The following is a 17,395-nucleotide window of genomic DNA, read 5'->3' as shown; positions in this document are numbered from 1 at the left end:
AACCATGCAAATGCGTAATGACACAGCAACAGCGCTACTCCCCAAGGGGGCCAGGGAAGTAAAGCTCCTGCCACACTCGTCATGGCGACCGAAGGGGGCCCTGCAGCGCCACTCCCACTATGGCGGGGCAGAGCCGAGACGGCCGTCTCCACATGGCGTCGGGGACAGCTGCCGGAAATACCCCCCTCGACCCTGTATAAATCGGCGCCGGGAGCCCTGCAGAGCGTTCGCAGTGCGGAGCGGTGCTCCGGCACCGGGAGCCCCCGGACCAAGGCGCAGGGGGTGCCCAAGGGGCTGCCTCAACTCTTCCTTCGGGCGCCCAGCTCAACGTCGGCAAGATGGCTTCCGGCTGCCCCGGAAGCGCTCGGCGCGGGGAGGCCCCCAACATGGCGTGGTGGTGCTGGGCCCGCGCTCGGGGCCCGCGGCCGCACAGGTACCGCTATGCCGGGATGGGCCGGGAAGAGGGAGGCTGTTGGGGACGGGCGGGATGGTGCTGACTGTCCGCATCTCTCTGCCGCAGACTGACAGTGCTGCTGGAGCGGCGACAGGGCTTTCGCCGAGCGCGGCCGCGGGCCGAGGAGCCCTCTGAAGCCGCCGCTGCCGAGACGCGGCCCGGCCCACCGGCCCCGCGTCGCAGCCTCTGCCCGCCGCCTCCACGGACCAGCGCTGGCCGCCCCTCGCCAGGCCGCCTAGTCAAGCCGTTCCTTTTCGCGGTGGGGGTAAGTAGCTTCTATGAGCCGGGAGTGCGGTGGGCAGGCAGTCCGGGCGGACGGTTCTGTGGTGGGACCTATAACCATCAGCGGTGCTTTAGTTCCATTTAGAAGCAAGCTTAGGGCAGAGCCCCTGGCTATGGTATGTAGCATAAACCCGGGACGAGCCTGGCTTCGTCGACCGAAGCCAGGAGACAGTGCATTGATTTGATAGAATGAGAACAGCCCAGCTCTGCTCCAACCTTTTGTGGGAAAGGGAGCCTAGGTACGATTGTCAAGCACTCTGTCCAATCCCATCTTCAGTGTCTGCAGTGATGGGGACCCCACCATGTTCCCACAGAGGTTGTTCCACTGTTTGATGTCAATGTTAAAAATTTATTTCGTATGTCCTGATGCAACTTTTGACTCTGCCCACTGTTACCCAGTTCACAGGCTCTGCCTTTGGATCTGCTGCCATCTGGCAGTATGAATCGCTCAAGTCTCGGGTCCAGACCTATTTTGAGGAAGCTCGAGCAGACTGGTTGGATAAAATACGGCCACAGAAAAGAGGAGACTTCAGAAAGCAGGTACACAGAAGCAGGCCTGGCCTGTGCTGGTGTGGGTGAATCCTTGCAGCGCTATAAAACACAACCAAATCACTCCTCTGGTGTAGACACGTCTGTAAGCACCATCTGTACAACAAATACTTGTCCTGTTTATCGTGTTGTGTAACTTGGAGAAATAATGAGTTCTCAGCAAACTATAGCAGATGTGTTTTCTTACAAGAGAAACTGATAGAATTAGTTCTAGAAAACTGTAGCTCACAATATCACTACAGAAGCTTTATTGGAGAAAAATACCATCTTCACCTTGAAATAGAGCTCAGCAGCAGTAGTTTTTATATCTTAACCAGGTACTTTCTGTTTTTTCACTATTATGAGAGGTGATATTTCCATGCTGATGCTTTAGAGTTAGGGCAGTAAGAGCAACATAAGTGCTGCAAGACTTGTTACACTTTCAGAATGTCAAAGAACTTTGTCAGTCATTCAGTTAAGTGTATTTAAATCTAAAAACATGCACATTTAGTTTAGTTATGTTTGTTTCAAGGTTACTGCTGTGGGTTGTGATAGACTAGGTTTGATAAGTCTTTCAGTTCTTCTTGCCCAAGGGAAGTAGGGGCTGAATACAGAGCTGGAGAAGCACAAGGTCCTGGGTGGGGCACATACAGAGCAGCTGGTTTTGTAATTGCATTGTGTGCACTGTGGTGCTTCGTGCAAAATGGGCACGTTGTAGGTTCACTCTGGTGGGTGGTTAAGCATCACATAGCTCCTTGCTCCCAGTAGGATGGGGGAAGAGGGAAGGAAGAATAAAAGCAAGAAAACTTGAAAGTAAAGTTCAAAAATTTTAAATTAAAAAAAAAAATGACTTGATAAGTGGGAGAAGAGGGAAGGAGGGCAAACCAATGCCCACCCACTTCATAAGCAAAATACAGCTAAACCTAAAAACTACTATGCATAGAAGCAATAAGGTTGGAAAAGACCTGAAAGATCATCAAGTCCAACCTGTCACCCAAGACCTCATGACTACTAAACCATGGCACCAAGTGCCACGTCCAATCCCCTCTTGAACACCTCCAGGGGTGGCAACTCCACCACCTCCCTGGGCAGCCCATTCCAGTGGCTAACAACTCTCTCTATGAAGAACTTTCTCCTCACCTCAAGCCTAAACTTCCCCTGGTGCAGTGAGAGACTGTGTCCTCTTGTTCTGGTGCTGGTTGCCTGGGAGAAGAGACCAACCCCCACCTGGCTACAACCTCCCTTCAGGTGGTTGTAGAGAGCAATGAGGTCTCCCATGAGCCTCCTCTTCTCCAGGCTAAACAATCCCAGCTCCCTCAGCTTCTCCTCGTAGGGCTTGTGCTCGAGGCCTCTCACCAGCCTCGTTGCCCTTCTCTGGATACGTTCAAGAGTCTCAGTGTCCTTCTTAAATTACTTGTGAGCACAACGTTACCTGGGAGGGAATATTTCTTCAGTTAGTTCAAGTGATCCTCCCAGTTGTGTCCCTTCCCAGCTTGCTGTACACACCAAGTGTATTCAGCACAGGGGCAGTGAAAAATGGGAGATACTTGATGGTGTGCAAACACTGTCCAGCAAAAGCTAGAACTTAGTGTGTTATTGGTACTGGTTTGGTCAGACATCTAAAACACAGCACACAGCCCAGCATGGCATGGTGTATATGACCTGCAGAGGAGACAATGATTATTTTAAACAACTTTGGCTTTGTAGTTACTGTTTTCCTTCAAAACATGAAGGGGAACATCTGGTGATTAACTATCCAAACAAAAAAGCCAAACCAAAACTGCCCTGTTAATAGGCTTAAACTCCTAATCCACCTCTTCAACTGGTAAGTTCTATTTTCAAATGTTCAGGGTTCCCCAGTAGCTTCTGAGGGTGTCTACTTCTTGTATTGTAGAAGAATTCAATTTGTTTATTGCTCTTAAACTGGCCATCTTTGTGAGAAATACCAGTACCTGTATGCTGTGCCAGAGAAGCAAACAAAAAGATGTGAGGAAGGTGTTACTTTGATATCAAACAGTGAATGGTTTGTTTCGTCTAGCATTAACCATCTGCCTCCAACCTGCAGATCATTTTTAGGACATTGTGTCCCCATCAGTGTGGTTGGAAAGTTGCTGAGTTATCAATAAAATATTTGTGGTTCTGAAAGCTGAGGAAGGGAAAGTGGGATGGAATTTGCCTGTGGGCTGACTGCGCTCAAAATAAACTTTTTCAGGGGTTTAAGCTTGGAGGAGGGCTGGGTGAGCTGCACGCAAGGGGGAATGGATTCCACATCTTGTGAGCCACCTCTGCAAAAGTGACCCTGGCACAAAAGTGGAATTGCTCAAAGGTGGGTGGTGTATGTTAGACAGCATTAGGGTGAGGCTTAGCTGGGGTAGGGTTTGTGCTAACTTTGGCTAATCTGCTAAAGTAAGCATTATGGGCTGGATCCTTGTTTAGTACAAGCAGAGGTAAACCCTTGGAGCAGTGTGAAAGAATACAACCTCATTCTTTTTGAAGAAACTGTTAAGCTATGGCATTTTACAAAAAGGGGAGTAGATGACTGTTCTTGAGCAAGGAAACGCCAGCTGGAAAAGCTAAGCCAGTCAGAAGTGGAAATGTTTCAAACCAGTTTACTTCACAGATTTCAAACAAATGCTTTCCTTCCTTAAAAAGGTAGACCCTTACATGACTCTTCTTGAGATTGCGAACGCTGCACAGTGGCACTGATGCACCATGATTCTGTTTCAGGTTAACAGCTGGTGGAATAACCTGACTGAGGGTCAGCGGACTGTGACAGGTTTGTGTTAGCTTACAAGTATTAGACATTCACAGGAAGAGAAATATGGCAAACAGGTACAGTATGTTAAAACAGATGGCTTTCATACTGCATTTAGGTTGTTAGGCACAAAGCATGTGTAAACATGCACCTGCAGACACGCTATTTCTGCTACACTTCCTTCTCACAAAGTGTTTTATGTATGCATCTGTGTGAGAGCATGGAGGATTAGCAACATTTTGCTGAGGAACTGTGAAAAACAGCACATGTTTTTAGAGGGAACAGGTTTTTACATTCCACTGAGTGTGCTGAATGTTTTGGGCAGAAATAATCTCAGGTCACTCCATTAACAAGTGCTGTCAGGAAATGTATGTATGGTGCTTTGAATTGCTCTTGAGCCAGGTCATGATACAAATAGGAAAGCTGTGTTGGGGCAGGGGTGGTGAAGATTCATACTCTATAGTTTCTACTGTTTCCCTCAACATCTGGTTAATCTAAGAAGCAATGACAAATTCTAGTTGGTAGACCCTGAGCCATTCAGATATTTACCCTTGATTACCATAACAAGGTTGGCTTGCAGTACTGAAATTGTCGCCAGTTCTGGAACATCTTGGTTTAGCATGCAGGGGAAATTGTTCCTAAGAGACCATAGTGGAATAGGATGAAGTCAAAAGAAGAGATATGTTGAAGTTGTAGTTCTAGGATTTATGTATCACTGTTTTTCACAGTTCTTGCATTTTATTGCAAACTTCAAATGGAGAATAATTGAGACATATACCAATGTGTAAAGCAATCACAGTTTTCTCCTTTAATGTTTCTAGCTATTATAAAATATTTTAAATGCCTGAATACTTAAATATGAATAGAGAAGGCACTTAAAACAAGAAACAATACATTTGCATCCTTATGTTTTTAATAGCTAAAATTCTTATTTAAGGATATTTACATATTCTGGAAAAGAGAAGGCTTTTGTGCGACCTAATAGAAGCCTTCCAGTACCTGAAGGGGGACTACAAGACAGCTGCAGAGGGACTGTTTACAAAGGCCTGCAGTGATAGGATGAGGGGCAATGTTTTTAATTTAAGAGCAAATTTAGATTGGATGTTAGGAACAAGTTCTTTACCATGAAGGTAATGGAACCCTGGAATGTGTTGCTCAGGGCAGTAGTTGAGGCCCCATCCCTGGAGATAGCAAGGTGAGGCTTGACAGGGAGGATGTCCCTGCTCACTGCAGGGGGGTTGGACTAGATGACCTTCGGAGGTCCCTTCCAATCCAAACCATTCTGAGATTATTTAAAATGACCTAAGATTTCAGTAAACATCTGTGAAGTAAAAGGCTGCATGTTTGCTGTCTCCCAAAGGTTACTGTTCCTTAGCAACACCAATGCAATTTTTTTTATGCTTGATCTCTAAACAGTATCTTTACAATTCCCTCAAAACCAAAGCTTCTCCAAAACCAGACAGGATGTGTACTAACTGTATGGTTGCCCTGGTCTTCTCCCCTCCATGCACAGTTAAATGCAGCTGTGTAGCAGATTGTGGCACCTGGGAATAAGCAGGTGGAGAGGCAAGAAATGTGACCTCTTCAACTGGCTCTTGTTTCATTGATTCTACAGTGGAATAGAAGTGTGAAACCATAACTTGAACAGCTTCAGTACAGGTTTTTGGACTGCTGCATTCATTACAATGTGTTAAACCAGTTGAAATTAAATGTTACATTTATTTTTTAAGACTTCCACTATCTAAATACCTTTTTCTTTGCTTTTTCTAAACTCTGTAGAGAAGGGAATACTGAAGTACGATTCTTGTAACTTACTTCTGGGTGCTTGTTTACAGCAGGAATTATGGTGTATTCCATTAGTAATTTGCTTTTTTAATCTTTTTCTCCTCTCAATAGGCATTATAGCTGCAAATGTCTTTGTGTTCTGTTTATGGAGGCTGCCTGGCATGCGACGGATTATGTTTACATATTTCACCTCAGATCCATCCTCCAGTGAGTGCACAGTAATTTGGGTGACTTTTCCACACTAGGATGTGATAGAACCTCTGATCATGGTGCAAGGCTTACTTGTAGTTCCATCACCTACAAACAGTCTGAGTCATGTCCAAATATGTCATCCTTTCTAGACAGGAAATGGTTTGGGGGGAAATGTTTGGGTTTGGTTTTTTGATAAAGCAAACATTGGTTCTTTTCTAAATACTGTAGTGTCAAAACTGTTGTCTGCTACCTGGCTTTCCACTGCAATCAGTAGGATGCAGCTCCTGCCTTTGTAAGGGTGAGGAGGCAGTTCTTCCAGTGATGCCAGCCCCTTCTGTTTTCCCAGACAGACTGTGAACCATAGCAGTAATTGGGAAGCAGGAGAATACTGCCAGTCAGAAACCAGACTCAAATGTGATCTCTTTAGTTTTCCCCTTCCTTGACTCTTCCCTTGGCATCCCATGGAATGTTATCAGTCACATGCATGTATGCTTTCATCAGCAGATGAGCATTAGTCTGTGTGTTATGTACACAATCCTTGTTTCAAAAATGTGCTTTGGTTTGTTAGGAAAAAACCATAGACTTGGCTTTCCCTCTGTGTGAAAGGTCCTGAAAAGGGTAGCTTAAGAAAGCAAGGAACTAATATTTAATGGCAGAAAAATTAGTTTTCATTTCCCCAATAAAAAAAGATGAGATAAATATGCATTAGGATACATTCTGCTAACCTAATTTCTTCTGAAAGAATGGAAACTCAACCAATTCCCCACACCATTCCAAGCTCAAAGATAGCTGTTATCTAGACCTGAGCATCAGTCACTCCAAACACTCCTATTTGGAATTGTGGTGACCTTCAAAGCTGCTGATCAGCTTTCGTGCATTTTCCAGGCTGCTGGCTCAGTGAGGAGAGCTAGTAGCTTTTTTTTAGAAGTAAGGTTGTTTTTCCTTGAGTTTCTCTTTTGCAAAATAATTTTGTGTAGTTACTCATACAAATAAAATCTCTTGTTTTCCAAGCATGTCATAAGATACAAATTTTTATGCTAGATATTCCCAAGTAGGTAGTTAAGACTTTCTGAAGTAGCTGTTTGTACCTCTTGCCTATCTCTGAGGTCTATATTCCACCTTTCCAAAGGTATTGCATAGAATATCAAATTTGTTATACTTGAATTCTAAGTATAATTAGCCTGTAGTGTATCTTGATACACTCCTAATCTGCATGACGTGCACATTGAGCCTAATTAAAACACTGACTTTATTTTCATTAATTGCTTTTCTAGGAGCCCTGTGTTCTCCCATGCTGCTCTCTACATTCAGTCACTTCTCTCTGTTCCACATGGCAGCAAATATGTATGTTTTATGGAGCTTTTCCAGCAGCATTGTCTCTCTTCTGGGATGTGAGCAGTTCATTGCAGTGTATCTTTCTGCTGGTAAGGTTAAATATATACATACATAAATATGTACTCATGCAAGTGAAGTGAGTGCATGGTTAATAAAGGCATGATGAGAGATGGCCATTGTTCAGCCCCATACATTGCTCTGTAAGGACTGCAGTAGTCATTTGCTGTCCTACAGAATTTTAATGGGTTTAGGATATTTGGCTTCAAACTACTATGACAATACAAGTGTCTGGTTTGAATTCATGTTTAGCTACCAAAATAAAATGGCTTGTGGGAGTTTGATGGCAAAAGATCACTAGTTAATTCAAGTTGCAACAACAACCAACACCATCTCATCACCTATATTAGCTCCTTTAGGAAGGCATTCAGATAACATTGTTGTACTTTCTGATGCTTGTCTGCATTGCTGGCATTATTTCCAACTGTCATTTTTCCTTTCTAGGGGTTATCTCCTCTTTTGTCAGTTATGTTGCTAAAATGGCCACTGGAAGGTTTGAACCATCCCTTGGAGCTGTAAGTATCTCAGGATATTGGAGACCTTGTAACTATCTCTGAAGCCATTTTCAAAGTCTGCAGTATTCTTTAACATGCTTAAAAGCCAAGAATGCAATTGGGATAATGGAAACTAGTAAGGGTTACCAAAACCAAGAACCAGGCAGTGATTCCTGTGCCTGTTCTTCAAGCACGTTAACACTCTTGCAGCCGCAGCCCAGAACTAATGGCACTTAATGCTAATGGCTTGTAAATGAGTACTTAACAGCGGGACCTCCTGTCACTGAGCATATAGTTCAGTTCCATAACTTATTTCATAATTGAAGTCTTAGCTAATTGAAGATAGAGTACTTGAGAAAGAGATAATGTAATCAGACAATCAAAATCAGCATGCCATACCAGTGGAAGTTGTAGGGCATGCTGTGCAAAAAGGGCAGCACTCCTGCCAGAAGTCTCACAGTATGAAAGATGTGAGGCAGGCTGAGGAGATGTTGTGGCTGGCTGTGCCTTACAGGTATTTTTAATAGAACATGTGAAAACACTTAACTTAAAGTTTGAAGTGAGCATAACTTTTTGCCAAGTTTTAAAGGCTTGTAACTTACTTTAGTAAATAAATGTGATAAAAGCCAAAGTCACATTCTTATTTTTCAGTTGGAATTAAAAGATCTGTTGAGCAAGTTCAGAGTTCTTGGTAATGCTGTCAGTGTATCGTCCCTTGTGATAAAAAACCTGTATCTGGAGCAAGTTACTTCTCATTAGTTATACTGATCTCAGCTCACTGAAATTGCCACACCTTGCATTTGTTCACTGCATTCACAGCCTTTCCATTCATATTAAAAGCCTGTGGTTATATTAAAGACCAGACAATTGCTTGTTTTCTAGACAAAAGACTTCTTGTCCCTTTCCATCTGTTGTTTTTCTTGTTTTGGTACAAACTTCAGAATGATTCCCTGCATCTGAGATGTCTGTGTTTGATATATGTTAGATTGCTGGGGTTTACTGGGCAAACAGCATTTTGACATAAACTGTTATCTTAAAAATCAAGGGGGGAGCAGGATTTCTTAATTACATGAGCATCTGAGTGATACTGTTGTTCCCAGTACTTATCACTTCAGATACTGAAATTAAATAGTAGCATCTTGCTTTATTTTTATTTTGAACTTTGCTGTGGTGCCTTTTACTTTGGGGTGTAACCACATGGCTGTCTTTGAAAGTAACAGCCAAAGGGACCAGGGGTTAACACACAGAAAAATAAACTACCCCTTATGTAACATGTGAGCTTACTTTGATGTCTTTTGATGTATTTACAGTCAGGAGCTATAATGACTGTCCTTGCAGCTGTATGCACAAAGATGCCAGAAGCAAAACTAGCCATCATATTTCTTCCAATGTTCACATTCACAGCAGGAAGCGTAAGTGCCTTTCAGCTTGGAAATCCTCATCTTAAAATGTTTTCCCCATGCCTCTCCAAGATCTGAGCATGTGTCCTCTTCAATTGTGTGGCTGTTTTAATTTCTTTTGAAAGAAAATACAGGTCATGGAAGTCCTGGAGACCAGTTCTGAATTGTTGCAGCCTAGCACAGTCATTACACAAGTGTGTAGTCAGTTTAGAATTATCCTAAATTCCACCCTCCTCTGAGTCTGTTTCAAACCAATACTTAGAGGTGAAAGAAATTGGGAAGGACTGAGGTTCACCTGCCTGAGGAAATTTGCACACACATACTGTGTTTTCTGATGGGTGGTATTTTTAATAGCAGGACTTGCTGCAAACTAAGCTAATAATAATACACTGGTTTTGAAGGAAAATTTGTCAAGGTGGGAAACCCAGAATTCTCACTTCTCAAGGGAAATAACCTTCCTGCCCTGGAGGAATACTTGTCTCCTCATTTGGAGGCATTCAGCATTTGATTCTTCGAAGAACTCTGTCAGGATTGGAAATAAACTACTGAGGCTTTTTCATGTGTATTGCTAGGACTCCTTTTGTCCATTAAATTCTTCCAAGCATGTCCACTGCCCCACTTAAGAAAAGCTTTTTGTGTATAACTTGATGTGCTTTAGTAGGTTAACTTTAGTCTGCTTTATAAAGTTGTTCTACTGGTTTACCTAAAGCAGTTAAGTTTTGTCATTTCAAGATCACATTGTTAAATTTTTTTGTTTGGTTGGGGCTTTTTGTTTTGTTCTTGTTTGCTTGGTGAGGGTTGGTTTGTTTGTTTTGTTGGTAAGTGAAGTTTACAGATTTGAACAGCTGTTCTTGGATGTCACCTTTTATGTTTTTCTTGCACTTCTATTTGGGTGGGCCTGGACTGGTGGGGTTTTTTGCATGCTACCCTGTAACTGCATCTTCATTAAAAGAGATGCCTAGGGTAGAAAAATTGGCAGAGCCACAGAGAGCATCGCTGGGGGGAAGTACCCACTGCAGCAGTAAAATCACAAGCAGCAGTGACTATTGCAGTATAAAGGTTGGAATAACTTAAGCCCTGTAACTGTATTTCTACACTTTCTGTGCTCCTTTAGCCTACCTTACATCTATACCATAATCAGCTCTTAAAGCAACAAAGTTGGTGAGGGCTTTGGAACACAAGCCCTGTGAGGAAAGACTGAGGGAGCTGGGATTGCTTAGCCTGGAGAAGAGGAGACTCAGAGGTGACCTTATCACTCTCTACAACTACCTGAAGGGAAGTTGTAGACAGGCTGATGATGGTCTCTTCTCCCAGGCAGCCAGTACCAGAACAAGAGGACACAGTCTGAGGCTGCGCCAGGGGAGGTTCAGGTTGGATATTAGGAAGAAGTTCTATACAGAAAGAGTGATTGCGCTATGGAGTGGGCTGCCTGGGGAGGTGGTGGAGTTGCTGTCATTGGAGGTGTTCAGGAGGAGACTTGATGGGGTGCTTGGTGCCATGGGTTAGTTGTTTAGGTGGGTTGGATTGGTTGATGGGTTGGACGCGATGATCTTCAAGGTCTCTTCCAACCTGGTTTGGTTTATTCTAAATAAACAAGCCAATATAGCAGTATGGCTCCTATCCTACTTAAAGTAACATTTCTTCCTAACGTTAAATCTCCTGGTCTTTTTTGAATGAGGCATTTAGTACAATTTGACATTCTGCACCACAGTTCTAGTGGTTTGTATCTCTTTGGGATGGTAATACTGTTACTGATGCTGATTCTGGCCACAGAGCTGTTCACTATCATACTGATTTTTCTACCTTCAGCAGATGAATCGTTTAGGAGAGTGTTATGTCGAGGATGCTGCCCTACATGCTCCATCCACTAGAGGGTTGTATTTGGGAAGACAGAGAGGCACTCATAACTAAGCTGTATCAGAACTAGTGAATGAGAATGTTGCAGTTAGGTGGTGTCTTTTTCTCAGGTATATGTATGGCTTTAGAAATAAGAAGACACCCGAGTATTTGAAAAGGACACATTCTGTATCTGCTCATGTCTGTATTCTGACAGCACCGTAGAGCTAGGGCCTGAGTCTGTTGCTTTAAGACTTCTTTTACAGTGACTGCTTTGAATCAAAATGTACAGATTATTTTTCAATCCCAAATTGGAAAATCTGCTCTCAGTAGTCATTATATGCTGTGACTAATTCTGTCATTCCATGTTCTGTTCCTTTCCAGGCTTTAAAAGCTATAATTGCATTTGACACTGCAGGGCTTGCTCTAGGCTGGAGACTTTTTGACCATGCTGCACATCTTGGAGGAGCTCTCTTTGGAATGTAAGTCTGTATTTACTAACTTTTGTTTGTTTCCTATGTGAATTCATCCTATATGTTTTGCCTCTGATCTCTGAAGTGTGGAGGTTTTTTTGACAGGGAGGTTTAGGCTCGAGGTGAGGAGAAAGCTCTTCACAGAGAGAGTCATTTGCCATTGGAATGTGCTGCCCGGGGAGGTGATGGAGTCACTGTCCCTGGAGGTGTTCAAGAAGGGATTGAACATGGCACTTGGTGCCATGGTTTAGTCATGAGGTCTGTGGTGACAGGTTGGACTCGATGATCTTTGAGATCTGTTCCAACCTTGGTGACTCTGTGATTCAGCATTGATGACAACTCATTGTTACCTTCATAGTGCTGTAAAACTACGTGGACCAGATTGTTAGCAGAGGCAGCACCACAGAAAGAAACTGAGCTGAACCGGAATGATAAATTAGATGTCACATTGTCCTGTCACCCTAACTTACGCTGTTTCTGTCCTGCCTCTCCCCAGCACATTGAAGAGAGTCACAAGGCAGAAAAAAAAATGCTCACAAAATACAGCATGGACAAATTAAAATACTTCTAGAATTAAACAGCTAAGAAAATTTCTTTGTCTCAGTGCTTTTCCTCTAATTACCAATTTAGAGCTACAAAATTTGTATAAGCTCAGGCCAAATTCCTTTGAGCAGTCTCTACTGATGTTTCTCAGCATTGCTGTGTTGTCTTTGTTTGAGGCCTTCCTAATTGGGGAGAACTACCAGAAACCAGCTTGTAGGAAACAATTCTGCATTGTTCCATGTTTGAACTACATTACCCAGGGAATTTTTCCCCTTCTGCCTGATTGTAATGTTGTCTTACTTCCCACAGTTATTGCTAAGAGCATCTTAAAACATTTTATATAGGCATTTTAAAAGTCTACTTGAGATTTAGCTAGGCCAGGAAAAGAGCAGGTAGAGGACATGCTTATTTTGGTCTGACTTGCCTTTTCTTGGCTTTGGAGTAAGTGCTGTGCTGCAGAGTTTCTTTTCCTCCCCTGCTGTGGCATCACAAATGTATCTAATGTAATCTTGCTGATTCCTAGCTACTTTCTGCCATGGTGCATCTGTATCACCTTGCTCACTGTGATGCAGATTATCACATCATTAAAATAGAATAGCAGTTGCATTACAAATTGTCTTGAGTTGACTTGTGTCCCTCAGCTATGTGTTCTACTGTGATCATTCTGGTCCCTTCATCCTAAACCAGGCCCTCTGTTTAGGATATATGTCAAGTGGCCAGAGTATTTTCTATACATTGCCTGAGACAATTGCCCGCTTCAGAAGGCACCAGTGTGCGCTGGCTGATGGCTCATATCAAGGTGCTTTTGTGACTCAGGTGTGAAGTTTGGCTTGTGGAACAACTTTAAACCTATTTCCATGTGGTTTCTTCCCCTCCTGCATCTCCCCTCCACCTTAACCTCCCTTGCTTAATCACTTATGCTGATATATGAACATGTATAGTTCTCTTATAAAATAACTTAGGCTAGAATACTTTGATAGATTAAATGTTCACTTAGATGTTTATAGAAGAAAATTCACTTTGAATGGAATCTGGCTGTTCATTATGGGGTAGCTGCATTTGCATACAGAAATACTCAGTTCTCAGGATGGATTAGCAGGGCACTGTTTTAACAGAATTGTAAATGGATTCTTTGTTTTGCATTTAGTACAAATCCTGAGAGCATGAAATTGAAGTCTTTTATTCTCAGGACTGACAAGCAAAAGCACACAGAAATTAATTACTAGGAATCAAGAAAATAAGTGGCTTACCTTGCACTTTCCAAGAACACTATTCTTCCTGCCTCAGCATGTGTCCTATATTAAACATCTGAGTTCCTTGATTTTAGTGATCAGACTGTCCCTCAGATACAGAGAAAACTTGCAGTTGTAACTTGTATTTTGTTTCTCAGGTGGTATGTGACTTATGGCCACGAGCTCATCTGGAAGAACAGAGAACCGCTGGTGAAAGCTTGGCATGAAATGAGGACAAAGAACACAGGAAAGGGAGGAAGATCTAACTGATTCTAATCCCAGAGATACCTTCTGCCCAAGTGGTGTATTACTTGAAGACATGGGATTGAATTGGGTTTGAAGGTCTTTTTACTACTCCACATCAGGCCTCTGAGGAGCTGAGGTTTCTAATGTAAAGTACAGCTGCAAAAATTGTCATGGGTAGAAAGAACTCTAAGGTGGAACAATAAAGGTTTTTATCCTGTTGCTTTTTGAGGTAACAGTCTGCATTTCATTTTTTTTAAAAAGGAAGAATTAAAAAGTGCTTTTCAATGAAGTGACCAAAAGCTCTGTCCCAAAACCTTCAAAAATGGGGTACAACTGGCTAATACTTAGGAACATAAACATTTTTAAAACTGAGGAAGTTAATGGATCATGTATTCCCCCTAATGTCCACCAGACCACACTAGGTGCTTTCCTAGCTGTGCTTTAGACAGGCTTGACCCAATAGCAGGCTAATGTGGTCTTAACTGTTGAAAAGATTGGATGAGATAAGCCAATGGTCTCTTTTGATCTGAAGTTTGAAATACATGAAGCAATTCTGGATTGTCTACCAGAGCTTGCATGCAGGTTTATGGTCCAGCTTTATTCATGAGCTGTGGCTTAGGCACCCTGTGTATCTTCTTATAATTGTGTGCAGTGGAAGAATGACTTAATGTGGGCTTGGATATTTTACCATGAGTTCTACTGCTTTCACTGCATTAATGTGGGTTTTTTTCTCTTCAAGATGTGCTGTATTGCTAGTTTCCTTTAAGGTTTTTCTAAAAAGTTTAAAAGCAGTAACATTTGGTTCAGAATGTGCCAGCTCTAGAAAAATGAGCAGCTTCAGCAAAAACACTTGAGGGGCCTGAGATCTGTAACACTGTAACCTGAAGTAAGTACTCAAGTAAACCTGTGGGTAGTACCATGACCAGTGTTCCCATTATACAAATAAAAACAGTAACTGGGTGTTTGGTATGTTCTTACCCTGTGTGTATCTTGCAGGCTGGACTACCAGACCCCTGGTGAAGGGGCTGAGGAGTCTGCCCACATGTGAGCTGGCAGGCTCAAATGCTGAATTCTTCCAGGTGCTAGCCATTTCTGATGGACTGACTTGCCAAAGAACACACTGCATCTTTAAGAAGCCACTTGTGCCCTTTTACTTTACAGCAGTGCCTTGCAGAACATACATTTCCTGCAGGGATAAAGAATACACACTACTAGATGGCACCAGTTGTAATAAATGGAGTACAAAATTGCTGTAAACTCCCTTACTGTCTCAAGTCTAAATTTTTTCTCCTGTGGAAAATGAGATGCCTGAGGATTTGTTTGTTTGAAGGGCCTGTTGACTTAAACACTTAAACAGAAGACTTAAGGGTAGCTGATGCTCCTTTGCTCTGCTCTAGAAGCTTTGGAACTTTGTTTCTAATCTTTTGCTGCTTCTCCTTTCCTATTCTTTCTTAGATGCTCAGGGCAAGTGTGCCTTTTCTTAGGGTTCCAGCACAGCCCTGCCCAGGACTGTGTGGCTGCTCTTTGAGCAGGGCACACTGTTGCCAGCTGCAGCTAACTTCCACCCAAGCAGGCAGAAGCCAGCAGTATCACAAGACAGCTGTTGAGGGTCCTTGTCATTAGGGAGTATTTCATTCCAAAGAAGCTCCAACCCTCCAGTTCACAGTAGTTTCCATGTTGGTTTTATACTTATTTAATGCTTGCCTGTTGTCTTTGTCTACTTCCTTTTGTTTTTTTCCCCCCATCTCTTCTTATCTACTCACCTTTGTAGTCTCTTCCACACTTCTGTATTTGCTTAGGGTTTTTTAGCAATCCTGGCTGAAAGCAGCAGGGATTAATACTGCAGAAAATCGTTTATGAACCCCAAAGAACATATTTTACAGGTTAGAAAAATAAACCAAGCTTTCACTTAAGTTATTCACCAGTTCCTACCTCAAAGTTTGGAAGCCCTGCCCTTGTGTCACTGGCAGAGACCGGATGCCACTCATTAGAGCTGCTCAGGCATCAGGGTATTGCTGCATCCTCTCAGCTTGGCAGAATGACGCAAATGAGCACCACAACATTTTCAGTATGACCCTTCAGAGGCAATGCCTCCATGTCTGATGGATTTTTCAGAGTTGCAGGGGTTCAAGGCTCCTGGGAAAAATAGTCACAGTGTTTTCAGTCAGTGGCTGTACTTTGAGGGTCTCATACCTAAGCTTCACCTTAATGTTAGGGCAAACGGCATTTGCTAATGGCTCAATCTTCCTCATTTATAGAAACCCTAGAGGTATTTAATGTATGCAGGCTTGCACAAGAACTCAAGCAGTGGGTTTAAATTTTTTTTGCACCTGAGCTGTCATGTAGCATTGTCTGCCAAAAGTAAACTACCTTCTCTGGTCCAAAAGGACTTTCAAAGTGCAATAGTAAAGTCAATATGCAAGTCAATCAGGCAAGGAAATGCCTGGAGTTGTAAGAGCTCACTAGAGTAAATGAGCTACCTTCTGTCAAGCAAATGCCCTGGTAAGATATGGCATCAGTATTTACCAGCATCTCAGTATTTAGTCACACCTCTGACTGTCAAGGAAATTAGAATGAAAATTAAAAACAACAACAACACAACCTCAGCAAACTCCAAACCTAGGGGAAAAAAAAAAAACAACCAACAAGAACAACCACCCAAAACCAACCAACCCAAACCAAATCCTGAACAACAAGCAAACAACAAAAAAATAAGCTACCACCTAAGCCACAACTAAATGGAATGACTTTTTCTCCCTCCATCTCAAAGAGCTTGTTGTGAATCAAACCACAATGTGATAATTATGCAGATGCTTGGCAGAGACAGCAGCTAGTGTTTGTGCAGGAAAATAGCAGTAAGTATAAAGTCACAATCATGTACAGACACAATCCTTTATTCTTTTTCACTGGCTTTAAGAACGTCTGCTGCAGCCTTGCTGTGTTTAAGGAATATTTTCTTTCAGTGTAGTGATCTACTGAAATTTCATTTTAGTGCTAGAAAGAACTGTCTGAGCTTTCAGCCCCTATTCCTGGCAGCAACAGTTGCTTTGCTTTCTGATTTGATGGCTTTCCTTTGTCTTACTGTTGAAGTATTCCCCTCCACCCCCCCTCACCCCCACCCCGAGCTTTTAATCGTGATAAATCTCTCCTAAATGCAGATAACTTTAATCTCATCCAGCTTCTTCTGGTTTCTGTGTCTGAGATAGCCTTTGTGCCAATTTCATCCTACAAGCTATGATGAGCAGCTGCTCAAAGCATTCCCTGATGCTGTAGGTGGGCTCCAAGACACACAGTGCCAGAGCTGAACTCGGTGCTAGGAAGCGGCAGGCACAAGGAAAGCAAAGCAGAGCCATCCAATTTATTCTCCAGTGTATTTTGCTAAGTCAGGCCTAGGAACAAGGATCAGAGCATCATTTGTACTGTGACAGTGGTAACATATGAGAGAGTGGATCTTCTGTTTTCTCCCATGGTTCTAAAGTCCATTTCTCATCTACACGTTACTGAAATATGATTTAAAAGATTGCTGTATAGAGCAGAATAGTTCTGGGGCGGGGGGATAAGAAAAAGCAGGAGAAAATTAAATGCCTCCCCACATATTCCTAAATGTAAAATTATGATTGGGGGGGGGGGGGGTGGTGGGATTCAGGCAACAAAGGAAACTGCATACAGTAGCATGTACGCTGTTGTACCAAGATTTTTGTGTGGGACCAAATATTGGTGTCTGAAATTTCTGAGTCTCTGTGCTAACCAACACACTTGGAGGGGTGAAATCAACACTTCCAG

General features: G+C 42.7%; 1 protein-coding gene across 1 annotated transcript; it reads left to right on the top strand.

Annotated features, from left to right (window-relative positions):
- The first annotated feature begins 323 nt into the window (after positions 1-323).
- On the top strand, positions 324-13,840 carry PARL (presenilin associated rhomboid like). Its single transcript, XM_068145411.1, has 10 exons — positions 324-433; positions 521-719; positions 1,136-1,276; positions 3,992-4,040; positions 5,916-6,011; positions 7,271-7,420; positions 7,833-7,903; positions 9,193-9,294; positions 11,503-11,600; positions 13,525-13,840. The coding sequence occupies exons 1-10, from the start codon at positions 339-341 to the stop codon at positions 13,634-13,636; spliced, it is 1,113 nt and encodes a 370-aa protein (XP_068001512.1). The 5' UTR covers positions 324-338; the 3' UTR covers positions 13,637-13,840.
- The last annotated feature ends 3,555 nt before the right edge of the window (positions 13,841-17,395 follow it).

This window comes from Melanerpes formicivorus, unplaced genomic scaffold (genome assembly GCF_026170545.1).
Source record: "Melanerpes formicivorus ecotype bairdi unplaced genomic scaffold, bMelFor1.0.p_v2 SCAF_12, whole genome shotgun sequence".
Classification (NCBI taxonomy): Eukaryota; Metazoa; Chordata; class Aves; order Piciformes; family Picidae; genus Melanerpes; species Melanerpes formicivorus.
This window is presented reverse-complemented; position numbering and strand designations above follow the sequence as displayed.

Excerpts from the sequence above, each read along its gene's own strand:
- PARL (XM_068145411.1), top strand. The coding sequence starts at position 339 with ATGGCTTCCGGCTGCCCCGGAAGCGCTCGGCGCGGGGAGGCCCCCAAC. Across the intron at positions 720-1,135 it reads CGTTCCTTTTCGCGGTGGGG|TTCACAGGCTCTGCCTTTGG; the intron begins GTAAGTAGCTTC and ends ACTGTTACCCAG. Across the intron at positions 7,904-9,192 it reads TTGAACCATCCCTTGGAGCT|TCAGGAGCTATAATGACTGT; the intron begins GTAAGTATCTCA and ends ATGTATTTACAG.